At 41.9% G+C, this 21,019-nt stretch overlaps 6 protein-coding genes across 12 annotated transcripts in view; 2 read left to right on the forward strand and 4 right to left on the reverse strand.

Moving 5' to 3' along the window:
• The window catches only part of LOC123972670 (UDP-glucuronosyltransferase 1A7-like), a 7,725-nt gene extending 2,735 nt beyond the window's left edge, over positions 1-4,990 (forward strand). The window contains exons 5-10 of one of the 2 annotated variants that reach the window (XM_046052246.1): positions 2,574-2,701; positions 2,917-3,010; positions 3,103-3,228; positions 3,305-3,392; positions 3,480-3,699; positions 3,837-4,990. In XM_046052246.1, coding sequence (XP_045908202.1) covers positions 2,574-2,701; positions 2,917-3,010; positions 3,103-3,228; positions 3,305-3,392; positions 3,480-3,699; positions 3,837-4,107 — 927 coding nt within the window. In that variant the 3' untranslated portion in view covers positions 4,108-4,990. The remainder of the gene's footprint in view (positions 1-2,573; positions 2,702-2,916; positions 3,011-3,102; positions 3,229-3,304; positions 3,393-3,479; positions 3,700-3,836) is intronic. The other variant, XM_046052247.1, reaches the window with a different exon arrangement.
• Positions 4,255-5,556, reverse strand: ndufb3 (NADH:ubiquinone oxidoreductase subunit B3). 2 transcript variants are annotated; one of them, XM_046052249.1, is made up of 3 exons: positions 5,437-5,556; positions 4,595-4,723; positions 4,255-4,493 (listed from the first exon to the last, which is right to left on the reverse strand). In XM_046052249.1, exons 2-3 carry the CDS (start codon positions 4,720-4,722, stop codon positions 4,343-4,345), a joined length of 279 nt encoding a protein of 92 aa, XP_045908205.1. In that variant the 5' UTR covers position 4,723; positions 5,437-5,556; the 3' UTR covers positions 4,255-4,342. The 2 variants fall into 2 exon arrangements, with proteins under 2 accessions (XP_045908205.1, XP_045908204.1); XM_046052248.1 differs by lacking the exon at positions 5,437-5,556 and adding an exon at positions 5,195-5,391.
• Positions 5,557-6,233: 677 nt separating this feature from the next.
• Positions 6,234-8,930, reverse strand: pecr (peroxisomal trans-2-enoyl-CoA reductase). Its single transcript, XM_046051787.1, has 8 exons — positions 8,783-8,930; positions 8,115-8,248; positions 7,845-8,010; positions 7,680-7,761; positions 7,496-7,592; positions 7,310-7,420; positions 7,018-7,129; positions 6,234-6,933 (listed from the first exon to the last, which is right to left on the reverse strand). The coding sequence occupies exons 1-8, from the start codon at positions 8,892-8,894 to the stop codon at positions 6,851-6,853; spliced, it is 897 nt and encodes a 298-aa protein (XP_045907743.1). The 5' UTR covers positions 8,895-8,930; the 3' UTR covers positions 6,234-6,850.
• A 1,899-nt stretch (positions 8,931-10,829) lies between these two features.
• Positions 10,830-13,568, reverse strand: rpl37a (ribosomal protein L37a). The gene is made up of 4 exons (XM_046052141.1): positions 13,423-13,568; positions 12,556-12,684; positions 12,263-12,345; positions 10,830-10,996 (listed from the first exon to the last, which is right to left on the reverse strand). Exons 1-4 carry the CDS (start codon positions 13,423-13,425, stop codon positions 10,933-10,935), a joined length of 279 nt encoding a protein of 92 aa, XP_045908097.1. The 5' UTR covers positions 13,426-13,568; the 3' UTR covers positions 10,830-10,932.
• On the forward strand, positions 12,825-15,717 carry cfap410 (cilia and flagella associated protein 410). Of its 3 annotated transcripts, none has more exons than XM_046052138.1 (7): positions 12,825-13,150; positions 14,047-14,065; positions 14,209-14,255; positions 14,392-14,621; positions 14,771-14,921; positions 15,032-15,131; positions 15,236-15,717. In XM_046052138.1, the coding sequence occupies exons 1-7, from the start codon at positions 13,104-13,106 to the stop codon at positions 15,398-15,400; spliced, it is 759 nt and encodes a 252-aa protein (XP_045908094.1). In that variant the 5' UTR covers positions 12,825-13,103; the 3' UTR covers positions 15,401-15,717. The 3 variants fall into 3 exon arrangements, with proteins under 3 accessions (XP_045908094.1, XP_045908093.1, XP_045908095.1); XM_046052137.1 differs by lacking the exon at positions 12,825-13,150 and adding an exon at positions 13,686-13,910; XM_046052139.1 differs by lacking the exon at positions 12,825-13,150 and adding an exon at positions 13,779-13,910 and having other exon boundaries at positions 14,030-14,065.
• orc2 (origin recognition complex, subunit 2) lies at positions 15,715-21,012 on the reverse strand. Of its 3 annotated transcripts, none has more exons than XM_046052136.1 (16): positions 20,885-21,012; positions 20,547-20,618; positions 20,300-20,455; positions 19,007-19,090; positions 18,792-18,881; positions 18,668-18,699; positions 18,476-18,533; positions 18,075-18,382; positions 17,883-17,992; positions 17,644-17,776; positions 17,004-17,100; positions 16,784-16,930; positions 16,526-16,697; positions 16,375-16,436; positions 16,167-16,285; positions 15,715-16,073 (listed from the first exon to the last, which is right to left on the reverse strand). In XM_046052136.1, the coding sequence occupies exons 2-16, from the start codon at positions 20,614-20,616 to the stop codon at positions 15,990-15,992; spliced, it is 1,722 nt and encodes a 573-aa protein (XP_045908092.1). In that variant the 5' UTR covers positions 20,617-20,618; positions 20,885-21,012; the 3' UTR covers positions 15,715-15,989. The 3 variants fall into 3 exon arrangements, with proteins under 3 accessions (XP_045908092.1, XP_045908090.1, XP_045908091.1); XM_046052134.1 differs by having other exon boundaries at positions 19,007-19,093; XM_046052135.1 differs by lacking the exon at positions 20,885-21,012 and adding an exon at positions 20,714-20,792 and having other exon boundaries at positions 19,007-19,093.
• Between the last annotated feature and the right edge of the window lie 7 nt (positions 21,013-21,019).

The raw sequence follows: 21,019 nt of genomic DNA on the forward strand, positions 1-21,019 counted from the left end.
TGCCCAGAAGTACAAGGTGTTCAGTGCTCAGAGACATGGCCAAGGTAAGGAAGGCTGAAATCCGACCACCACTGAACAAGAAACATAAGTTGAAACGTCAAGACTGGGCCAGGAAATATCTGAAGACAGATTTTTCAAAGGTTTTATGGACTGATGAGATGAGAGTGACTCTAGACGGACCAGATGGATGGGCCCGTGGCTGGATCAGTAATGGGCACAGAGCTCCACTTCGACTCAGATGACAGCAAGGTGGAGGTGGGGTAACGGTATGGGCTGGTATTATTAAAGATGAGCTAGTTGGACCTTTTCGGGTTGAAGATGGACTCAAAATGAACGCCCAAACCTACTGCCAGTTTTTTCTTCAATATACTTTCTTCAAGCAGTGGTACAGGAAAGATGAAGGTGCAAAGGTAACACCAGGTTAGTCCTGCTTCCTCTTCCTGCTCAGTATCCAGAAGCATAGTTTCAAGCATTTTACTGTCCCCATTACAAAAACCAACACAACAGTAGCCAGTAGCGCTATTACATCCAGGCAGTAGTACTGGAGCCAGTTGAGTTCATGGACAGCAGGTCTGAGATGTTTCGCCCCTTTGTGCCGCATCACAAATTCTGTCCAGTACACTGAAAGGTCAAGTGGGTCAAAAAAAGTCTACATCTTTCAAGAAGTCCATGATTTTTATGCAGGACAATGCTCCATCGCATGCATCGAAGTGCTCCACTGCGTGGCTAGCCAGTAAAGGCCTTAAAGATGAAAGAATTATGACATGGCCCCCTTCGTCACCTGATTTAAACCCTATTGAGAACTTGTGGGCCCTTCTTAAACGGGAGATTTACGGTGAAGGAAAACAGTACACCTCTCTGAACAGTGTATGGGAGGCTGTGGTGGCTGCTGCACAAAAAGTTGACCATCAACAGATCAAGAAACTGACACTCAATGTTATTGAAAAGAAGGGTGGCTATATTGGTCACTGATCTTTTTTTTTTTAAATGTCAGAAATGTTTATTTGTAAACTGAGTTGTTTGTTTCTGTAATTCTCACTTTAACAGATTAAAATAAACTGTCATTTATTTTAAAAAAAAAGTGAGATGGGAAAATTTTCATTTTGCTGCGTAATACTTCTGCACACTAAGAGTTGCCTAATAATTGTGCACACATATTCTCCTAAGAAAGCCAAAACCTCACTTTTGCTTTCTTAAATATTCAGGATTGAGGGTTTATTAACATTTTGGATTGACTGAGAGCACGGTATTTGTTCAATAATAAAATTAATCCTCAAAAATACAACTTGCCTAATAATTTTGCACACAGTGTATATCTCTTCCCAGAAGGCAGCAGGGTGAACAGGCTGTGGCAGGGTGGGTACTGTCCTTTAGTATCCTTTAGGCTCTGTGCAGGCACCTGACCTCACCGATATCAATGATGCTCGGGAGATGGGTACCAATGATCTTCTGAGCAGTTTTAAATCATCCGCTGCAGAGCCCTCCGGTCCTGGGCCGTACACATCCCATGCCAGTTTGTGATTTATCGAGTCAGGATGCTTTCTATTGCTCCCCTGTAAAAGCTGACAAGAACTTGGCGTGGGAATTTGGCCTTCTGAAGCTTCCTCAAGAAATACAGTCGTTTCTGAGCTTTCTTCACCAGCGTGGAGATGTGAGATGACCATATCAGGTTCTCTGTGATGCTGATTCCCAGGAACCTGAAACTGTTCACCTGCTCCACCTCAGCTCCACTGATCTAGACAGGAGTGTGTGTCTTTATCTCCTCCTCCCTGAAATCAACGATCAGCTCTTTAGTTTTGCTGACGTTGAGCAGTAGGTTGTTCTCTGAGCACCACTCTACAAGATTATGAATTTCCTCCCGATATGAAATCTCATCGTTGTTTGAAATCCGGCCAAACTTTACAACAGAGTTCTCTTCGTGTCGGGGGATGCAGTCGTGGTTGTACAGCGTGAACAGGAGGGGCTTAGCACACAGCCCTGGGGGGTTCCAGCGTTGAGCACTAGAGTGGAGAAGGTGAGTCCGCCAATCTGAATTGACTGGGGTCTGTTTGTGAGGAAGACCAATATCCAATTGCAGAGTGCTGAGTTTGCTGATCAGTTTCATGGGGGAGATTGTGTTAAATGCTGAGCTGAAATCCACAAACAGCATTCTGTGTAGGTCAAAATCAACTCTTTCCTTTTTTAAGTAGAGCACAGATTATGCGTTGACCAAACTAATCCCTCTACTTCATTTTTCATTTATTTTGCTATTTGTTACACAATACTACAGAAATTGTAGGTAGCCTATTTCTGAGATGTTGGCAATGAAAAACCTTGACCTGATTAACATGCCACGACTGTCAGACCACCTCTCGTCATTTAGTCTGGCAATGTGGCAGAAGCCCTAAGTGTCTCTCTCTCTACTTTAGGTCACGGTGGCCCAGTTAAACTTGGACTTCCATTTTAGCACTGTTAAAATGTAACATAGCCTACATAACTGAAAGCATCACTGTCATTTCATGTAGAAGGTGCTTTATTAGTACAAACTGTTGACATCATGTTGTGTATTTTTTTGTGATGCCTCTGACCTGCAGGTGGCTTTACTGGAACCGCTGCTATGCCGACTGCTGTTTTGGCACTTTGACAACATAGCCCATGAGTTCCTGGGAGAGGAGGTGGGCGTGGCTGAAGTGCTATCAGACTCTGCTATCTGGCTGCAGAGGTAACATGTACAAAGGTTGTTATTTGGGAGAAGAATACACAAAAACCTTGACTGTTCTGTAGAAATACACATATACTATTGCACTGAAACGGGGGAGGTATTTAATGCAAAGGTAATTTTACTGTTGCTGCTATTTTGTGCCACTAATGAACACTGAAAGAAAAACATTATCTGTCCCATATTCACATAAATATTGTGATACTGTGTTTAAACAGGATTGACTTTGCGCTGGAGTTGCCACGCCCTCTCATGCCAAATATAGTTCTAGTTGGTGGAATCAACTGCAATGTGAGAGACCCTCTGCCTGAAGTAAGCTCCATATGTTTTGGATTTTAATGCAGGGAGATGGAGATAGATAAAGAGAGATGAATGCAGACCTACTGTGTGTGTGTTTTGTGCAGGATTTGGAGTCCTGGGTGTCAGGAGCGCATGGCTTTATAGTGTTCACTCTGGGCACAATGGTGTCAGACCTGCCAAAAGAGATAACCGCCGTCTTCCTAGAAGCCTTCAGACAGATTCCACAGAAGGTTCAGGAATATATGAACATGTGTTAAAATGCATTTTAAATCATACATCAATGCAATAAATGACACTGTTTCATAGGTAATATGGAGGTACACTGGGCAGGTTTCAGAAAGTGTCCCAGAGAATGTGAAGATGATGAAATGGGTGCCTCAGAATGACCTGCTAGGTGTGTAAATCCACTGTAACACATTCCTGAAACTGGCCAATGATGTGTCACATACCGTAACATCTGACATCCTGTGTTGTGTGTTAGCACATCCTGGAGCTCGAGCTTTCATCACTCACGCTGGCTCACATGGTCTCTTCGAGGGACTGTGTCACGCTGTTCCCATGGTGATGGTGCCAATTGTGGGGGACCAGCCTGACAATGCAGAGAAGTTGGCGAGCAGAGGAGCGGGAGTGGTGTTGGATATTGTGTCGATCACTACAGGAAGTCTTCTTCAGGCCTTGAATGAGGTCATCAATGATTCCAGGTGAGGGGTCAGTTTAGAAAGGGCTCCTTTAATCTTGGTGCTGATAAAGATAAAAATATAAAATCTGCTTTTCACAATATCTACTTTACTTTTGTGATGTATTCTTCAACTCTTGCTGTCAATCTGTTTCCGTCCAGGTATAAAGACAGTGTGCAGAAGCTGTCAGCTCTCCATAAAGACAGACCAGTTGACCCACTTGACCTTTCAGTGTACTGGACAGAATTTGTAATGCGGCACAAAGGGGCGAAACATCTCAGACCTGCTGTCCTTGAACTCAACTGGCTCCAGTACTACTGCCTGGATGTAATAGCGCTACTGGCTATTGTAGTGCTGTTTTTTGTAATGGTGACAGTAAAATGCTTGAAACTATGCTTCTGGATACTGAGCAGGAAGAGGAAGCAGGACTAACGTGGTGTTACCTTTGCACCTTCATCTAAGCAACAACACTGTTTGTTCAGGGAGATTGAAAAGTCAATACCATTCAAATATTAGTGCAAAGTAAACCTGGTGATGGTTTAAAGGTGTGACATGGTGTAAGATGAATAAGGGAATCTATGAGGTGATCAAAAAGATATTTAATAAACAGAAAATACAGATTATTAGACTCCATTATGGACTAGGCTTTGAGGGACAATGACGAGCATTAGTGGCCACCCTTCTTTGGTGGGAAGAGGGCGTACTCGACAGCCAGAGCAACAGTAAAAGCAGCAAAGCCCCACTTGAATCCTCTCAGCAGCACATCAGACAGAGTCACAGCACGGGCGAAGCCGCCTGAGTATCTCCAAGCCTCGTTACTGCAGAGAGAGCGTGAGAGGAGAGAAAGATAGGGAGCAGGATCAGGAATAATAATTACTAAAATATCAGCTATATATGTTATGTTGGTATATATACCGACCGTGCCCATGGATCCTTGAGTCCCCTGGCTGCCAGCCTCTGCTGTGTGAACTCCAGTGGTGTTCCCTCTGCTTTCCACTGCCGCCAGTCTGGCATGGACATCTTGTTGTGGCCATGGTCACCTCCCATGCTGGAAACAGATACAGATATATGCAAGGTGGCAGCTAATATTAAATACCCCCTAAGCTTACCGGTAGACACCTCATTTTGTACCTACCTGTACTCTACTACAAACCTTATTACTAAGCACTAATGTTATATCATATAGAGATTTAAGGCATTTTAAACTGGTCTAATCACAACATCTTGGGAAAAATATCTATATTTTAACATCACATTATGTACTGTTTTATATTTTACTTGTTTTGATTAAACTATGCTTCCAAGCAACACCTGGTTCAAGGTATCTAGATGTTTTTATGGTGTTGTTAAATGTGTACTGGTCTAAATAAATACACAAATAACATTATACAAACTATCTGACATCAAACCTGCCCGAAGCTCCCTACTATAAAACGTTACTTAACATTTGATTTGACACATGCGAGTTATCAATGACTATCTTAATCATTGCTAGTGATTATTTGTCAAACTTGCCTACCTAAAATAAACGATGCCATAGTACATGATGAACCCAAACGTTGATCAGGACAGACTGCACACAGCGTTTCCTCAGCTAGCATTATAGCTAACATCGTTCTCTCTCTAGATAAATAAAACGGCAGCTTTTGTTCTAAGACGCATTATCTATACTTCCGTGTGTGTAAATGTTTTCACCCTCTACGAAAGCTCAACAAAAGATGCGTCAAATATGTAACATGTTATTTAATACACACACTGTACCTGAGCGGCTTGTTGTGACCTCTGATGCTGGACTAAATGTTGCGACAGCCACCGTTGTTTTACGGCAAAACTACGGCACAGTATTCTGGACAAAATACCTTCTTCTGCTTTTTTTTTACTTGGCAGACTAGACGCAGCCACGTCGTATTGCTGCCCTCCACTGTTTGTTGTTCACTATTCACATCTTTGTCAATAATAATAGGCTACGTCTTATATTATCCAGTATTACTAAGTTATTCCATCAGGTTCTCCATTTTGTTCCAGCTATCCAGATTAAATAGAGTGCATACATTAAAAACAGTTTCTCCAGTAGCTCCCAGGTCACTGAACATTTTCCACCTCTGGCGAGAGAACCTTTTGCAATTATCTAGTAACGTTACATGCTTCAGTTTCCTTGTCTCCACATTCCCATGTTTAACTAATCAGAGCCAGCTCACTCCTCAGCCTGTATAACTACTGCATCCCTTCTCTTGCATTAAAAAGTGCATGTTTTCTCTCTCTGCAATTCTCTGTACTGAAAAATATGAACTCCCTTCCTTTCATTCTCCCATGAATTTTGCCACATTTCGTTTACTGCCCTATGTATTTTTTTCCCCATGTATATAACTGAACCCTACTGTAAATACATTTGCACTCTTTCCTCCTGCCCCCGCTATCTACAAAACAAAGCACTATATTAACAATGTAAAATTCTTATTTATCCATATAAATTGCCTACTCTAAATTTTTATTACTGTTCAGGATCACAAAATTATATCCTACTGGCATCAACAGATATACAGTGTGTGACAAAAAAATATTTTATTAGTCTTTTATTATGCAATGTTCTTAATTCTACTAACAATAAACTTTACTTGTCTGTTTCTCCTTCAAAATTAAGAACCTTTTCCTCACATCTCAAGATATTTTATGCAAAGAGGTGTTTTGTAACATTGTTCACTACAGGGTTAAAAGTAACAATTACTGTATATCAAAGACAGTCAATGACAATCTTAAGACTTACAAAGAATTACATGATCAGATCCCTGTAAAAGAAAAGGGGGATTTGACTTTCACTGCAGGAGCCTTGTCCCAGGTCCAGACTAAAAATAAAGGGGATTTTGTTTTTGACATTGTAGCTCCTGACTTTGAAGCCTCAAAGAAAACTAAATCAGTGCTTTTTACTTACTAAATTACAAAAGACATTGGAAAAATTACCCAGGAAAATAACCAGACAGTTGCATACTATTAATTACATACAATTATGTACATGATTTGCATAATACATCACACCATCTTATAACCAGGCCACCATGGTGTCTTGTTTCTTTGACAGTGCTTGAGGCATCTGATGCAGCGCGATGTCCATGAAGCTTGTTGGCCAAATGTGCTCAGAAGCTAACGCATAACACACACTGACTGTCACAAAACTGAATTAGAGTTTGCTTTGTGGGTTGAGCAGGTCCTTCAGAGCCTCCAGGTTCTCCCCCTCTGGAGCGTCGGGCCATGCGTTGTGGTCTGAAGACAAACAGACATGGTTTAATATAGTACACTGTACAGTATATACTGTAAACTGTGGATGTGTTAGCTAGATGTACATACGGGGTATCTCCCACATGCAGCGGTACAGACTCTGTCCTGCATCAACCCTCAGGGTGGCTCCAGAGATGTAGGAGGCAGCAGGAGAGAGCAGGAAACACACCGCAGATGAGATCTGAACATAGAAACATGAACAAAAACTGAGAGTAAAATCACTTTAATACTCACTTTCATATTTTGTTGTTCTGCATGTGTATTACTTCCAAGAACACTGCAATGCGTGGACTTTTTAAAGCTGCCCTGAGTTTCACAAGTGCCTTTCCTCAAGGAACTGTGGGTGTCCCTACATGGTTACCTCTTCTGGTACCCCCAGCCTCTTTGCAGGGCTAAATGGAACAGACCTCTTGAAGAGATTTGGTCCAAACTCCTTATAGTTCTCCATTGCAGTTTTGGAAAAGATTGTGCCCTGCAACGAGACAAATGCACACACCTTAAATGACGACATAATTAAAGACCTCCAGCACCCACGACTTGTACTTACAGGTGCAACAGAGTTGACTCTGACTCCTGAGACTGCCCACTCGATGGCCAGAGTCTTTGTTAGGTTGTCCACGGCTGCCCTCGCTGCTCCTGTGTGGCTGTCAGGGAGAGGTGAGGAGTCAGAAAATGAAAAGAGTGTGTGAGTCGTATATTTATGTGAGAATTTGGTGGGCGGTGCTGCTTACGCCATGCCTGGGAAGCCTTTCCACATGTCAGCAATGATGTTGACGATCACGCCGCCGTGCTGTTTCATCCATGCAGTGTAGACTGTTTGGGTAGAACAGCAATACGGTCACACTGAGAGCTTTAACAAACATACACTGGACCAGGGTTAACTGTCTGCATCTTACCCTCCTGGCAACAGTGGAAGGTTCCAGTCAGGTTGGTGTCTATCACAGCTTTCCAGCCTTTAGAGGACATGTCTTCTGCCGGGCTGCTGAACTGGCCGCCACCATTGTTTACCAGAAAGTCTATCCTGCCGTACTGCTTCAGCACTGATGAAACAAGAGCCTTCACCTGCCGCACAGGGAATAAAAACAAGATGCCGCCATGAAAACACACGATCATGCGCTGACATGAAACAGCAGCTGCAGAGACTGAAGGTGCGTGCGTGGGCCCACCTCATCCTCTTTTCGGATGTTACATGTTAGAGGAGTGACACAGGCGGGGCTGGAGGGAGGGATGTTCTGTCTCATCTCCTGAGCTGCCGCCTCCAACCTCTCTGCCTTTCTACTGGAGATCACCACACTGCAACCTGCAGGCAAAACACTTAGCCATGAGCCAAAGAGAGTGGACTGCTCAATAAATAGTTCTTATTTGGTTATGTGATGTAATTATTGAGAACGAAGTCACTGCAATTATAACGGACACTTTATTGTTATGTCAGGCCAACATATGAAAGTTATTCTTCTGTATTTATTCAACAATGACAAACTCAGTGGGTGAAATAAGTCTAAAGTTACAAAAAGCCAAAGGTGGATCAGAATACTTTGTCCAGGTGTTGGACTAAATTCTTTGACCCCTCATATTCTGTGATCCTTTGCGCACTATTAAAGGTTTTAATCATACTTTTTCACTTCATTTTGGTAGCTAATATTGTGCTTCCACGGTATTTAAATAGTGTTACAAATGTCAAGGTCTTTGCTGGTTTGACAGTCAGGTTTAAACAGCCTCTACTTCTGTGTCAAAGTTCACTTGGCTCTGGTTGTCAGCTGCTTTTCGCTTCAAACCGCCTGCTCTGTGGAAAAAACACGTCTCAAGTCTTTACCCAAAACACCGCTTCACTCACCCAGCGCCAGCAGCTCTGCAGAGATAGCTTTACCGATACCGGTCCCTCCACCCGTGACTATCGCCACTTTATGGTTGAACAAGCCCGGTCTGAAAACACTGGACGCCGCCATACTTGTTTCTTCTCCCTGCGGAAGAAAAGCGCGACACTTCGCCCCCTGCTGGACTTTTTTGGTCTCACGCATCACAGGTGTTTTCTACAAGGTTTAATTTTCTTAATAAATATAGAGCATATTTGTTAATACAATATATATTGTGTATTGTATATTTTGTATTATACATTGTTTCAATAATGACTTGGAATTTTTTGTTTGTACAACTGAATGCCACAAAGCAAAAAAACAAAAAAACACCACTTTTATCAATCTTAAAAAATAGTGTTTAATACCCATAGATTGTCTCTAACTTGTGTTCTATTTATCTTTCTTAAATGTTGTATTGTTTGTATGTATGCTGATTTGTACTACCACAAAAGTGCTGCAGCCACTGTATGTATACATGCATATACTATGTAACTAAAAACCCACTTATTACCACTATATAGAGTAATTATTACCAATACAATATCTGTTGCACTATTTGTATTTGTTTACACTTGACTTGTATACACTCTGTATGTTGTTGGTCATTGACGCTTACACATACGTGTAAGTGTATATACATAATGGTTAAATGTTTTTTATCTGTCTTTGTCGTTATTTTTAGGTTTGTCCATTTCTGTAACTATAACACTGAGAGCAACTAAAGACAAATTCCTTTTATGTGTACCATGATGTGCGCATTCTTGGCAAAAAAGCTGATTATATTTACACCTGTGCCAAAAATGAAAAAAACAACAACTTTGTACTGTTAATTTGCATGTGTTTCCTATTCATACAGAAATGCCATCAACAACAGACTGAACTGGGACTTAATGTCCACATATTCACTTGTTTTGTTGTGTTTTGTCATTTTGATGGACCACAGAGACCAGTTCAGTCTCTGTAATATACAGTTTATATGGCTCTAAATAAGGACCCCTCAGAGTACTAGTAATATATCTTTTCCACAGCAGACACTCATAAGCTATTGCAGGAAATACACCCGTGTAACATTATGGCTCAGTGACATTTAGGTGTGCCTGTCATGTCAGCTAAGATGTGTAATAACAAACCCAAGGTACTAGCTACATAGAATGCAGCCATTATTATTTAACACTGAGCAATTCAAAAGTACTTGCTCTGCAGAGCATTTATCAAATGATCATTAATAATTTATAATTAACATGCATAGTTTGCCTTGTTGATGCATTCAGTGAGATATTTTCACCTTTAGCTCCAGCATCAGCAGAATTATTTAATTTGCTGTGGAATCAAAACGGGTAAAGGGCACTGTGGCGGAACAACATATTTCAAATGCAAAGGCTTTCATTGTACACAGAAGTGTCCTATATTCATCACTTAACTCCATTATTAGGAGTCCATCAGGAGTCGCGGGGGGCTGGAGCCAATCCCAGCTGACATCGTGCAAAAGGAGGGGTACACCCTGGACAGGTCGCCAGTCCATTGAAGGGCCACACATAGACAACCAATCACACTCACACCTAAGGACAGTTTAGGGTGACCAATTCACCTAGCCTGCATGTCTTTGGATGGTGGGAGGAAGCCAGAGCACCCAGAGAGAACCTACGCATACTTGGCGAGAGCTTGCAAACTTCACACAGAAAGGCCTGGAACGACCAAGGTTCCAATCCACAACCTTCTTGCTGCAAGGCGACAGTGCTAACCACTGCACCATTATCAGGAGTGGGAAAAAAAATAAAAATATTATAAAGTGGGTTATTCATCTAATTTGCTAAAATAAAGATCGCAGGTGTTTACTGCCAAGAAGAACCCCTTTATTGAGTTATGGCACCATTATATGCAAATCTACCAAGACAGCTGTAGTGTTTTTGATGGTGCAACTATCTAACTTACACAGATTTGGTGAGGCATCCTCTTGTAGTTACTATGGGCCACAAGTTTAGATTTTACGGCTACATAATAAAACAGATGCACAAAGACACAGAATTCCGCTCCAGACCGCTTTATTTTTGGATGTTGAGGCCATGTCCAGGTCGGTTAAATTATAGAAAACAGAGTCCCAAATCCACCAGTGATCATCGCACTTGGTTTACTGGTCCTTCAACTCCTTCAGTCTCCTGATGGCGGACTTGACTGTGACAGCGGACGTTGTGCTGCAAAAAACAAAATTACTTATCAGTTGGTGTACGCATTTTAAGGAAAACTCCCAACTTCCACAGCCAGAGGTTCCCTTCCACCACATTTCCGTGACCCAACCCTAACCCACAAAACATCTGTTTATCAGGAACTAAAAACCTTTGCTGTTGCTCCACTTAGTCATGCTAATAGAAGTCATTCATGCAAGTTTTCAAATTTCCATTTGCATTAAAATGATATAAATCAATGCTCTGTATGTGTTTTGAATGAGTTTGTCAGATATGCAACACTTTCTCCTTGATAATGCAGTTAGCTTCAACTCAATGTGCACAGCTTAGATTAAGTCAATGAGTGTTTCTACTAAAAGAACCTGTAGAATACCTTCTTAAACATACTTATGGAAAAAACTGTAGAGGAAAGTAAATCAGCATTTAGCTGTCTACAATCACAGAAATGCTTCATTGATAGTACAGAAAAGTTGCTCAATGGAATAATTTTCATTTGATGTGCTTTGCGGTAGATTGGTAAAGACCATCATTTTTCATATTGTGGTCTGGCAAGGACATGGGTATGATGATCTACTGTTCCCTCCATTAAACACATCCACATGAACCCTTCCAACCATCTAACTGGACGAATGCACTGTTCCCTGGGCTGTCATCATAATCACAAAGTGTGGCAGCTGTTTTGTAACAGTTGTCCCCAAAATATCCACATAATTAGTTTTTAAATACTACGAGAAGAAATTTACCACACAGTTGCTGGATCAGGCTTCATGTTTACAAAACCTAGCCTAAATATCTGAGCGGGCTGATTTAATTCTGAGTAGTTGGTTTCAGACGTATGGTAAACCTCCGCAGTCCGGCTGTGTGAGATTGATATGCTGTAATGAACTGGGTCTGTGATTGGGTAGGCAAAAATTTAGTATCACCTGTGTCACATTGCCTAATAAGCTCTGCAAGCAGACCTATTACATACTTTGTCCACCATAACATCTATAACAGGATAATTACTGACAGACATTAAATTTAGATTCCACTGACTCTAGCTTTCTAGGTGAAACAGGTTGCTTGCTCCGTGGCTCCTGTGTTACTGTCAAAAGTTCGCAACAAAACCCCAGCAGGTAGAACTGGAGTGGAATTCTTGGGTGTACAGACAGAAGACAATGCAGCCCTTAAACCAAAGTGACTATAATAGACAGACATATCCCCAGCAGTTTGTTGCCTACATTTTTCCAGATAGAGCTGGATTGTAGAATAAAGCAACGAAAAAAAGAAACCTACTTGTAAGTCCAGGCACCTCCAGCCACTGTCTTCCTGCAGGACCCACAGTGCCAGATACCAACAGCCTGCCTCTTCATCTTGGTCTGTCAATATAAGTTTCACACATTAACAGTTAGAAAACAGTATTTTAACAATTAGTCCACACACAACATCCAAACATTAAGCATGTGTACTCCAGACATAAAAATATGTGGCATCTGCCCAGCGTTCCTTCACATCAGTACGTATGAGGCACATTGCTTTCTGACAAAGATCATGAGCACAGTCTTGTTGAATCCTAGGGTCATCCTTACCTTGCCACAGAAAGAGCAGGTGTATTTCGCATGCTGGGATATTTCAATTTTCTTCACCATCTTCCTCAGCGACGCGCCATAACGCGTGCCATATTTACCCACGATCCCCACCTTCTTGGTACGCTTGGCCTGTAGACAACAGAAACACACATCAAGATATACAACATGAAACAGGTAGCAGTACCTACTGACATACCGAGTTAATACTGCTCACAACCCACCTAACGTCCCCACAGTGCCGTTGCTACAGGGGTGAATGTAGCAATGCATTTCCAGGATTTCCAAATACCCTACAGAACCACGTACACAGGTTCAGTGAGGTTCTAAGGTAACATTTTGACGGATCTTTGGAAGCATTCAACATGTTTTATGCCATTAAGCTGCAGCAGCCTTGGAACCAGGGTGAATGAGCTCCTGTCACCAGTGGTGTAACCAGCTAGCATACAAGCTTCCCAAGCTAACGTTAGCCACCTAGCTATGCTAACTTAAACCAATTCAAAAACCCTGGACAAGGTTCAGAGACGACGAACACAATTGGGACAGGAACCATGCCACTTGGATTTACTCTGAGAGCTTTGCTCCAAACTACGGCACGGTATGTAGCATTTAACGACCTACAGCAGGCTAATATGACTAGCCCGCCCGGTACTTAGGACTGAGTGAGTACAGGAATGGTGGCAGCCATTTCTGTCTCTGTAGTACATGAAAACATCGTTTTTGCTGTTGACAAAATCACTAACTAACACAAATAACGCTCAGCACTGATAAACAAGGACCCCACAACGTTTCGGAATATGTGATTATATCATTTGTACCACAGAAAACGTTAGATTGAAACGGATTAGGAAGGGGACACTCTGGGCTCACCATCGTTTCAGTGGAGACGTAGGTCCAAAGAGGGATTGCTTAGCGCGCAGGCGCGATTTACTTGGTCGTTCGCGCTGCATTGTGGGACATTGAGTTTTCACAGAACGCAGACGCCACAACATAATAAGAAAACTACTCTCATAAATTGTTTAAAACGGTAAATAAATTTGCAATGTAGTAGTGTCGCATATTTTTAACAAAGCAATACAAAAATATTAACGTACGCAATAAATGACTGTAACTAAGGACGCTTCATTGATACGCGCATGCGTATTCCTGAGGTGGACAACAACGTCCCTACTGCTGAGTTGAAATGTTTGTCCACTTAGCTTGTCATAATGCGGTCTTTGTTGTTTGTGAACATATAGTGCATTAAAAGTATTCGTTCTTGACAGCTAAGTTGCTTATATTATGAAGCTAACACGGAAACTGGTTCTCGGTAAGGCGAAGGCCTCCGACTTGGAAAGCGTGAAGAAATTGAACTGCTGGTAAGTGTTTACATTTTAGCAGATGTGTAATTTTGTTGGTTTTAGTTTACATGCGGATGGTCGATGTTGACAGGAACAGCTTGTTTTGCAGATCTCGTATTTGTGGTAACGTTACGTAGCATTTTTTGTTTTGCAGGGGATGCAGTCTGACGGATGTGAGTAGTCATCAGTTAACTAATGTCATATTTGCTCTCACTGAATTCACTGTACATGCGCAAATGAATTGTACACCCTTTTTAATATTATTTAAATTGTATGCATGCATATATGCGGTACTTAAAATGTTCCCTTTTTCCAGATTTCTATCTTCTCTCAAATGGCCAACATTGAGGTGCTGACGCTTAGGTTGGTCTATGGAACTCTTTGCTGTCTCTCCCTCTGACACAGTTAACACTGACATGATACAGTTACACTTGCTCCCAGTCATTTTATATGATCACTGAATCCTGGCTGTGATGGTCTTCCTTTTCTCTCTCTATAGTGTCAACAGCATCTCATCTCTCTCTCCTCTGGCTGGCTGTCTGTCTCTTTGTGAGCTCTACCTAAGGAGGAACAAGATCCCCTCTCTCTCTGAGCTCTCTCATCTGCGTCCACTGACGCGTCTCCGAGTGCTCTGGTTGGCTGAGAATCCATGTTGTGGAACCGACTCCAGCCAGTATCGCCTCACTGTACTGCGCTGCTTGCCTCGCCTCCAGAAGCTCGACAACCAAGGTGAGTGTGCAGTGTTTTTGTGACTGTATTAGAAGTGATTTACACCCACAATTGGAACAAGCGCATTGAAATGGTCGTGCTGGACTGGAGCAAAACTCTGCACCTGTAATAAAGCTTGTGGGCATGTTTTTTTCCATGTGTGTCTGCAGTAGTGACAGAGGATGAGATTGCACTTGCTCTAGCGGAGGGTGAAGTGGTCACCACCCCTCCTAGCAGTGTCCAAAACCAGCTGTCCACTAATGGACTTCCAGATGCAGAGACAGAGAATGACCCGCTTAACTACAACATGGAGGAGACCAAGTAAGAGGATTGACACAATCATTTAGTAGAGCATGCAGTGACTGAAAACAATCTGTCAAATTAATGTAGACATATTAAGAACAAAACATTTTCTCTTGATTTGTTATTAGCAAAATCAGGGAAGAGTTGGGGATGAAGCTCCTCTCCAGAGACAAGTTCACCTCGCTTTCTTCCCCTTCAACCAGAGAAAACAAACCATCAATGAAAAAGGTACCCAATTATCTCTGAACGGTCCCCTAAAACTGAATGTTGGAATATACTAAAAAGCGTTTTTATATTCATATCTGGCAATAAATGATAAGTTGTATTTTCAGACGCACACTCTGGATGCAGTTCTGCTGCTACTGAGGGATTTGGATGAAGAGGAGCTTCACGTTGTACACACAGCTGCCCAAAACAGACTCCAGACTTTCACTCTGGAATCAGAAACGCTTAACAATTCACTGCAGACGCAGAAAACTGCAGACATCCAACACTGAAACGTTTCATAGCATGCGCTCAGGGCCAAACCTCTTACTCCCCCTTCCACGTTTAACCCAAACCTCCATTCTTGGAGATCTGAAACAGGATCCTGATTAACTTCTGATTGCAGTATGCATGATGGAATTTCACTGACCGCTTTCCCTTTTGTCTCAGTTTTCACATGTGGAGCAGAGATGAAACATTTCCACAGCTTTCTTTTTTTTTTGTATCACTAAACAGCATGCCTACCTGCCTTGTAAGAACAAAAGAATGTCTGTTTTGCTAAATGTAAATCTATTTCTGTAATTAAAGAGATGCCATTGCAATACAATAACTTTGAAGTGTTAATTTTAATTACACAGATGTGAGCTGAAAACACGTATACACCAAAACACAATGGGGGTCATTTACAGTCAATGTCAAAACATTTCACCAATATTTAGATTGAAACCATTTATTAAACTGTGCAGAGCCTGTGAGATGGGCTCATAGTTATGCTGATCATGTATAACTGGGCCTTTATATCAGTGGCTGATTCAACCCAAGTATCTACTTTCTGATCAAGTCAGTAAATGAGCTGCGTTTTAAATATAAAGCCTTCCCCGCTCAGTCACCCTCCTCGTTCTCCAGGAAATCTGTCAATGTGCTGGCGTCCACAGCAACGGTCAAGCACTCCACTCCATCTGCACCCTGGAGAATCACGGGAATAAATGTAAGTGAGACACAGGAGTTTAAAAGGCACTGAATGAGAGCTGGGAATTCTAAAGTGAAACAGGAGTCCACCTTGCGTGTGCGTATCAGTTTGTGGTCTCTGAACTCAGTCAGCTGAGTCCTCAGTGTGAGGTCAGAGTTCACCAAGAACGCCTCCCGACAACGCTGGTAGAACTCTTGGAACGACAAACCTGCACACAGTGTTGGAAAACTTTACAGTCATAAATCAATACGGTCACATTTTAGGGATCCATTTGTACAGTATTTTGTATGTGTGCACCTGTGTATGAAGGATTATCTTTGTTTTCCAGCTGAAACTTCACCAGCAGTTTGAAAATTCCTCTGCAAAAAGAAAGCACAAAGCCATATAGAACTCACGCAGTTAAATTGCTCTTAACAGTTCATTATATAATGGTGTGTGCGGGTCGTACCTTGCATTAGGTGTCAAGCTGCGTAGCACGTGTGTAAGGGAGGACAGAGCGAGAGCGCCAGTCTGCTGCACCAGGAGAGAGTTTTCATACGACGTCTCCTCTGTGTAGTGCTGAAACGTCACACACTCCCACCACAGCCAGTTAAACTGGCTCTGCTGAAACTGGTCCCACACTGAGTCACACACGGGAAAGATTCAGCTACAAGGACGCATTTAATTTTGATTAACACAGCAGTAAACACACTTACAAAACACTCACCTAGTGGAGCGTTTATGTGGTCTAAAGAAGCCACCAAGTGCAGGTTGGGCAGGGATGCCAGCTGCCCCAGTGCACTCTGGGTCTTCTCTCCTCGCAGCATTGGTCCATCGATATTATGGATCAGCAGGTACACATGGAGATCTGGGCCTGCGAGGACATGATTCAATTGTAAAACACAGAATTCAAACCCAAGCTTGAGACAACTGACATACACACTCACTGTCTTTAAGGGTCTGAGTGATATACTGGATCTGGTCTGAGGGTGTCCGAAAACTCCCCTGGTGCTCTAGAACCTCACATGTCAGAGCATTTAAGATCTGCAATGAAAGCACAAAGAAAATCTACCTATCAATATTGCTCAAGCATTTCTCTTTTAAACCACTTCCTGACCCAACTCCAAGCCCACTGGTTCCTATGAGACTCGAGCCATAAGCTACATAAAGCCAAATAATGTGCTAGCTGGACACCAGTTTCTGGAATATGTTAATCAAACGGGGGAAATCATGCATTTGTTAGGGACTATTTTCAGTAACAGATCAATACATGCTGTAGTGAGTATTTTCTGTATTTGGCATTTTCTAAAAATAAAACAGAGCCTGTGTTCATCGTAATAAAGGGAAAGTGTCACCCAATGCAACAGTGTGGCTCATGCTGTCGTTGTGGTGTTAGCTATAGTAGCAGGGGAGTTGTGAGTATCGCTGTCTGGAGCTGGTGTGCTGCCTCTGGGACCACCCCGTCCTCTCACTGTAGTGACCGTTTACTAACCCACAACTTAGCTAAAGTTAGTTACGTTACTTGCTGATATAGGCTGTAGCAATTAAGCATTTTTATTTTGAAGAGATTTATTTGTGTATACTGACTGATTTAAGAGTTATAGAAGGGAAGAATCCATTGACCACAAGGTGGATTTCTTGAGCCAAGTGAGACATACGGAAGTCCTCCAGCAGAGATTTTTTGCTGCCCAAACCGTAGACCAGCACACTGAATCCCAACCTACACAAACAAACACAGAGACGCTTCAGTCTTGTACCAAATTTCAAATATGACACAGACATACACAAAAAAAGCATGCAATAAAGAACGCGCAAATCATACTCACTGTAATTGTAACATCCATTTACTAAAGTGCTTTCTGTGTTTGTTGTGGAGCTGCTGGATCTCCTTTGAGTAGCAGGACGGCTTTCCTTCTAAAAGCTGGACCAACGTCTCCTGCAAACACAAAATAAGGATGCACTTCAATAACGCAGAAACTCAATGAACACATTTACAACACTTTCTGTTAGAGACTAACCCTGTCAAGTTTGGGGATGTGTAAACGCTCCAGGGTTCGGTCTGATGTCAACACTTTTGAACTGCCATGGGCTTCAAAATACTCCTCAACCATACTGGGCTGATTGAGGGGTTCAGAGGTGCTCTTGCTCTTCTTGGCGGGAGTCTTGTAGAGAGCTGCAGATAAACCTTTACTGGGCGTTCTTGGAGTCTTCGTGTTTTCCTTGTCTTCTTTCTTTACTTTCTGCTCCTCTACCCCATCTTCATCCTCCTCCTCCCCAGAGTCAGAGGGCGACAGCTCACTATCGCTGTCTGACCGCATGCTCGGAGCTGAAAGTATCCAACAGCTTTATATATGGTAGCTACTGCAACAACAAGAGAATCTAGTTTTGTCAACATTTCAGTTCAACATGTCAAACTCACTTGTCATTCTCTTCCTGAGCCTGTGGGGTGTTGTGGAGACAAACTCAACCTTCTTCTTCTGTCATACAAAAAGCAGAGGTTACACTGAGAAAACTCATACTTAACCACAGCTTAAAGAAAAATGGCAATATCATAAAAAGGTTCCTGAAGTGTATATGAGGAGTCAAACAAACAAATTCTTTCTAGTCTCACCCTCTGTGGTGTCCTGCTTTCACCCTTGTGGTCTAGTTAAGGAGAGGCAGAGAGAAAGAATAAACTTAGTTGTATGTAAATAGGAAGAGGATAGGATGGACACAAAAACAAGTGTTGAACTCACTGCGGCCTGTTCGGGTGGGAGTGGAGGGTTCAGTGTTGTGGGTCGTGCTGAAGGTCACGCTTTTCCCAGGAGTCCGAGCCAACTCGCTTGCTGTTTGTAAAAACACAAAAACAAAGTGTGTGATATCCTGAAAATCAACCACCTGATCAATGCATCTGATGATGTCCCACAATCAGAGACCATTTGTGTATGTGTGAGAGAACAGAGGCTCTCACCAGCCTGGGCCATGCTGTGTCCACGCTTAACTTTCTGAAAGGAGAAAATGGAGGATCCAGCCACTCTGGACACACCCTCCTCATCTTCTGTGAAACCACAAAAAAACAATGATCATTTTTATATGATGAGCAGCACTAACATGATGGCCTCATGGTTATTTAGACTGTATCCGCAGATATTGTAGCTGGTGTTTTGATTATAGCCCCAAACCAAATATGATACTTTTTTTTTTAAACATACTTAAATACACTCAAGTCTACTCTCACTGATATAAATGCCTATGGGGTGAACATAATACCCCATTAGAAGCACCTTTCTGTGTTTTATTACTAAATATAATATCTTTCACAATGCCTGTATAATGTCTAATGTAGTACATATTCTCACTGACAGACTCTGTGACCTTATTCCGATTCACTTTGCATACATTTAAGACTAGGACCGTAAAGTTAAATATAAGAGTTTTAGTGTGGTTTGCAGAGGTCTACAGGTATGAAATGAAACTGATTATACTATAAAAATGTCTTTGTCTTGTGTCAGCTTTTAAAAAGAGCTTAAGACAGCAGTTACGACTCAAATATGTTCAAGCTTGACTTCCCTAAAAGGCTTAGGACTCAACTAGATTTTAAATTTGTCTTTTCATTCTGAAATCCATTTATTGTACTTTACCTATTTAACCAATGCAAGACTGATGTAATGAATTTCTTGGGTTGGTTAGGATTAGGATTGTTTCGCTCTTAGGGTTTTCTGTATGTAGGTTAGAAATGAGACTGTAGTTTGCATGTGCTTAATTTATACGTAGTGTTTATCTAGACAATATAGTTAGTACTTCAAATACATGTCTATTTGCTTAGTGTTGGGCCCCTTTATATAAGGTTCAGATATCTTCCCAGGGTGTCTCTTTTCACAACTCTGCATAATTTCTTATGATCACACTAGTATTTTGTTTTGTGAATAAACTAAATTGAACTAAAACGCAAAACAAAATCAACAGCAACACAAACAGCAGCCTCGAAAATGATAAAGTTGAATCAACACCTCTATAAAACAGTTTCAATAAAAACATGAACTTTATAACTTTCATGAAGACATGATTTACTGCACAGCGGTTGTATTAGACTGCATTAGATTTTAGCTAAATGTACCTAATAAACTGACAACAGCTTGGTATGGCTTTGCATCATTTAGCAGCAGGTTGAACAAAACACAAAGACAGCTGCAAATAAACCCAGCTGGTAGATTGGTTTACTACCCGAAATACATTGTCAAAAAGTGACAGATATCTCACTCACCTTCTGTGTTGTCTGTCCCTAGAGCTAAGACATAGTTCTGCTCATCAAGGAGTCCATTTTCATCCCCATCAGGTGCTGCATCCTCTTTGGCCCGTCGTCCAGCTGGGCTCTTAAACGTTACCATCTTCTGAACAGACCCGCTGTTGCTCTGCACATCTTTATAGTTACACACAGGCAGTTAGTTAACCACCTGCTCCTAAACAAACATATCTAAACAGGAGAAGTAAAGTGGCTCTGATGTCCATACCCTCCTGTTTGTCCACGATGTGCTCCAGAACATCTCCATCACCAATGAACTTCACCTCCAGCACACTCATGACTGAAGGGGAATACAACAGTATGACAGTAACGTTAGCTAACTAAAAGCTAACTGTACAGACTTAGCTTCTCCAGGTTGTATGCTTTACTGCTAACCTTTAATTTAGTCTGGCTCTATCAGTCATGATAACATCATTAAACTGAGTTACGTTAGCTGACAGGGCAGTGTGGTGTAACTTTAAGTCTCCCTGTGGACAGTCAGCAGCGGCCAATGTCTAAAAGAGAAGTGGAACAGAAACAAAATGTCTCCAAACTACGGTAACTTACCAGATAATGTTTAGTATCGCCCGAAGAAAATGTAAACAAAACTTTCATAACCGGAGCGCTACACAGTGCGGCGTGACAACGTTCCGCGCCATCCTCCTGAAGTTTTTAAACCACGTGACAAGTGAAAGGTCATAT

This window comes from Micropterus dolomieu, linkage group LG06, assembly GCF_021292245.1.
Source record: "Micropterus dolomieu isolate WLL.071019.BEF.003 ecotype Adirondacks linkage group LG06, ASM2129224v1, whole genome shotgun sequence".
Taxonomy (NCBI): domain Eukaryota; kingdom Metazoa; phylum Chordata; class Actinopteri; order Centrarchiformes; family Centrarchidae; genus Micropterus; species Micropterus dolomieu.

What these genes read in the sequence shown, in the direction of transcription:
- orc2 (XM_046052134.1), bottom strand. Translation starts at nt 20,616, where the DNA reads ATGAGTGTGCTGGAGGTGAAGTTCATTGGTGATGGAGATGTTCTGGAG. An exon ending in ACACAGCATGGCCCAGGCTG is followed by an intron (nt 18,882 to 19,006) that starts GTGAGAGCCTCT and finishes TTTTACAAACAG; the next exon opens with CAAGCGAGTTGGCTCGGACT. An exon ending in CTTCTATAACTCTTAAATCA is followed by an intron (nt 17,101 to 17,643) that starts GTCAGTATACAC and finishes CTTTCATTGCAG; the next exon opens with ATCTTAAATGCTCTGACATG.
- cfap410 (XM_046052137.1), top strand. Translation starts at nt 13,834, where the DNA reads ATGAAGCTAACACGGAAACTGGTTCTCGGTAAGGCGAAGGCCTCCGAC. An exon ending in ATTGAGGTGCTGACGCTTAG is followed by an intron (nt 14,256 to 14,391) that starts GTTGGTCTATGG and finishes CTCTCTCTATAG; the next exon opens with TGTCAACAGCATCTCATCTC. An exon ending in TACAACATGGAGGAGACCAA is followed by an intron (nt 14,922 to 15,031) that starts GTAAGAGGATTG and finishes ATTTGTTATTAG; the next exon opens with CAAAATCAGGGAAGAGTTGG.
- rpl37a (XM_046052141.1), bottom strand. An exon ending in CCTGCTCTTTCTGTGGCAAG is followed by an intron (nt 12,346 to 12,555) that starts GTAAGGATGACC and finishes TTATATTGACAG; the next exon opens with ACCAAGATGAAGAGGCAGGC. An exon ending in GGAGGTGCCTGGACTTACAA is followed by an intron (nt 10,997 to 12,262) that starts GTAGGTTTCTTT and finishes TGTTTTTTGCAG; the next exon opens with CACAACGTCCGCTGTCACAG.
- pecr (XM_046051787.1), bottom strand. Translation starts at nt 8,894, where the DNA reads ATGGCGGCGTCCAGTGTTTTCAGACCGGGCTTGTTCAACCATAAAGTG. An exon ending in TGCAGAGCTGCTGGCGCTGG is followed by an intron (nt 8,249 to 8,782) that starts GTGAGTGAAGCG and finishes TTTTGCCTGCAG; the next exon opens with GTTGCAGTGTGGTGATCTCC. An exon ending in GGCTGGGGGTACCAGAAGAG is followed by an intron (nt 7,130 to 7,309) that starts GTAACCATGTAG and finishes TTCTATGTTCAG; the next exon opens with ATCTCATCTGCGGTGTGTTT.
- ndufb3 (XM_046052248.1), bottom strand. Translation starts at nt 5,220, where the DNA reads ATGTACTATGGCATCGTTTATTTTAG. An exon ending in TATGGCATCGTTTATTTTAG is followed by an intron (nt 4,724 to 5,194) that starts GTAGGCAAGTTT and finishes ATCTGTTTCCAG; the next exon opens with CATGGGAGGTGACCATGGCC. An exon ending in CTCAAGGATCCATGGGCACG is followed by an intron (nt 4,494 to 4,594) that starts GTCGGTATATAT and finishes CTCTCTCTGCAG; the next exon opens with TAACGAGGCTTGGAGATACT.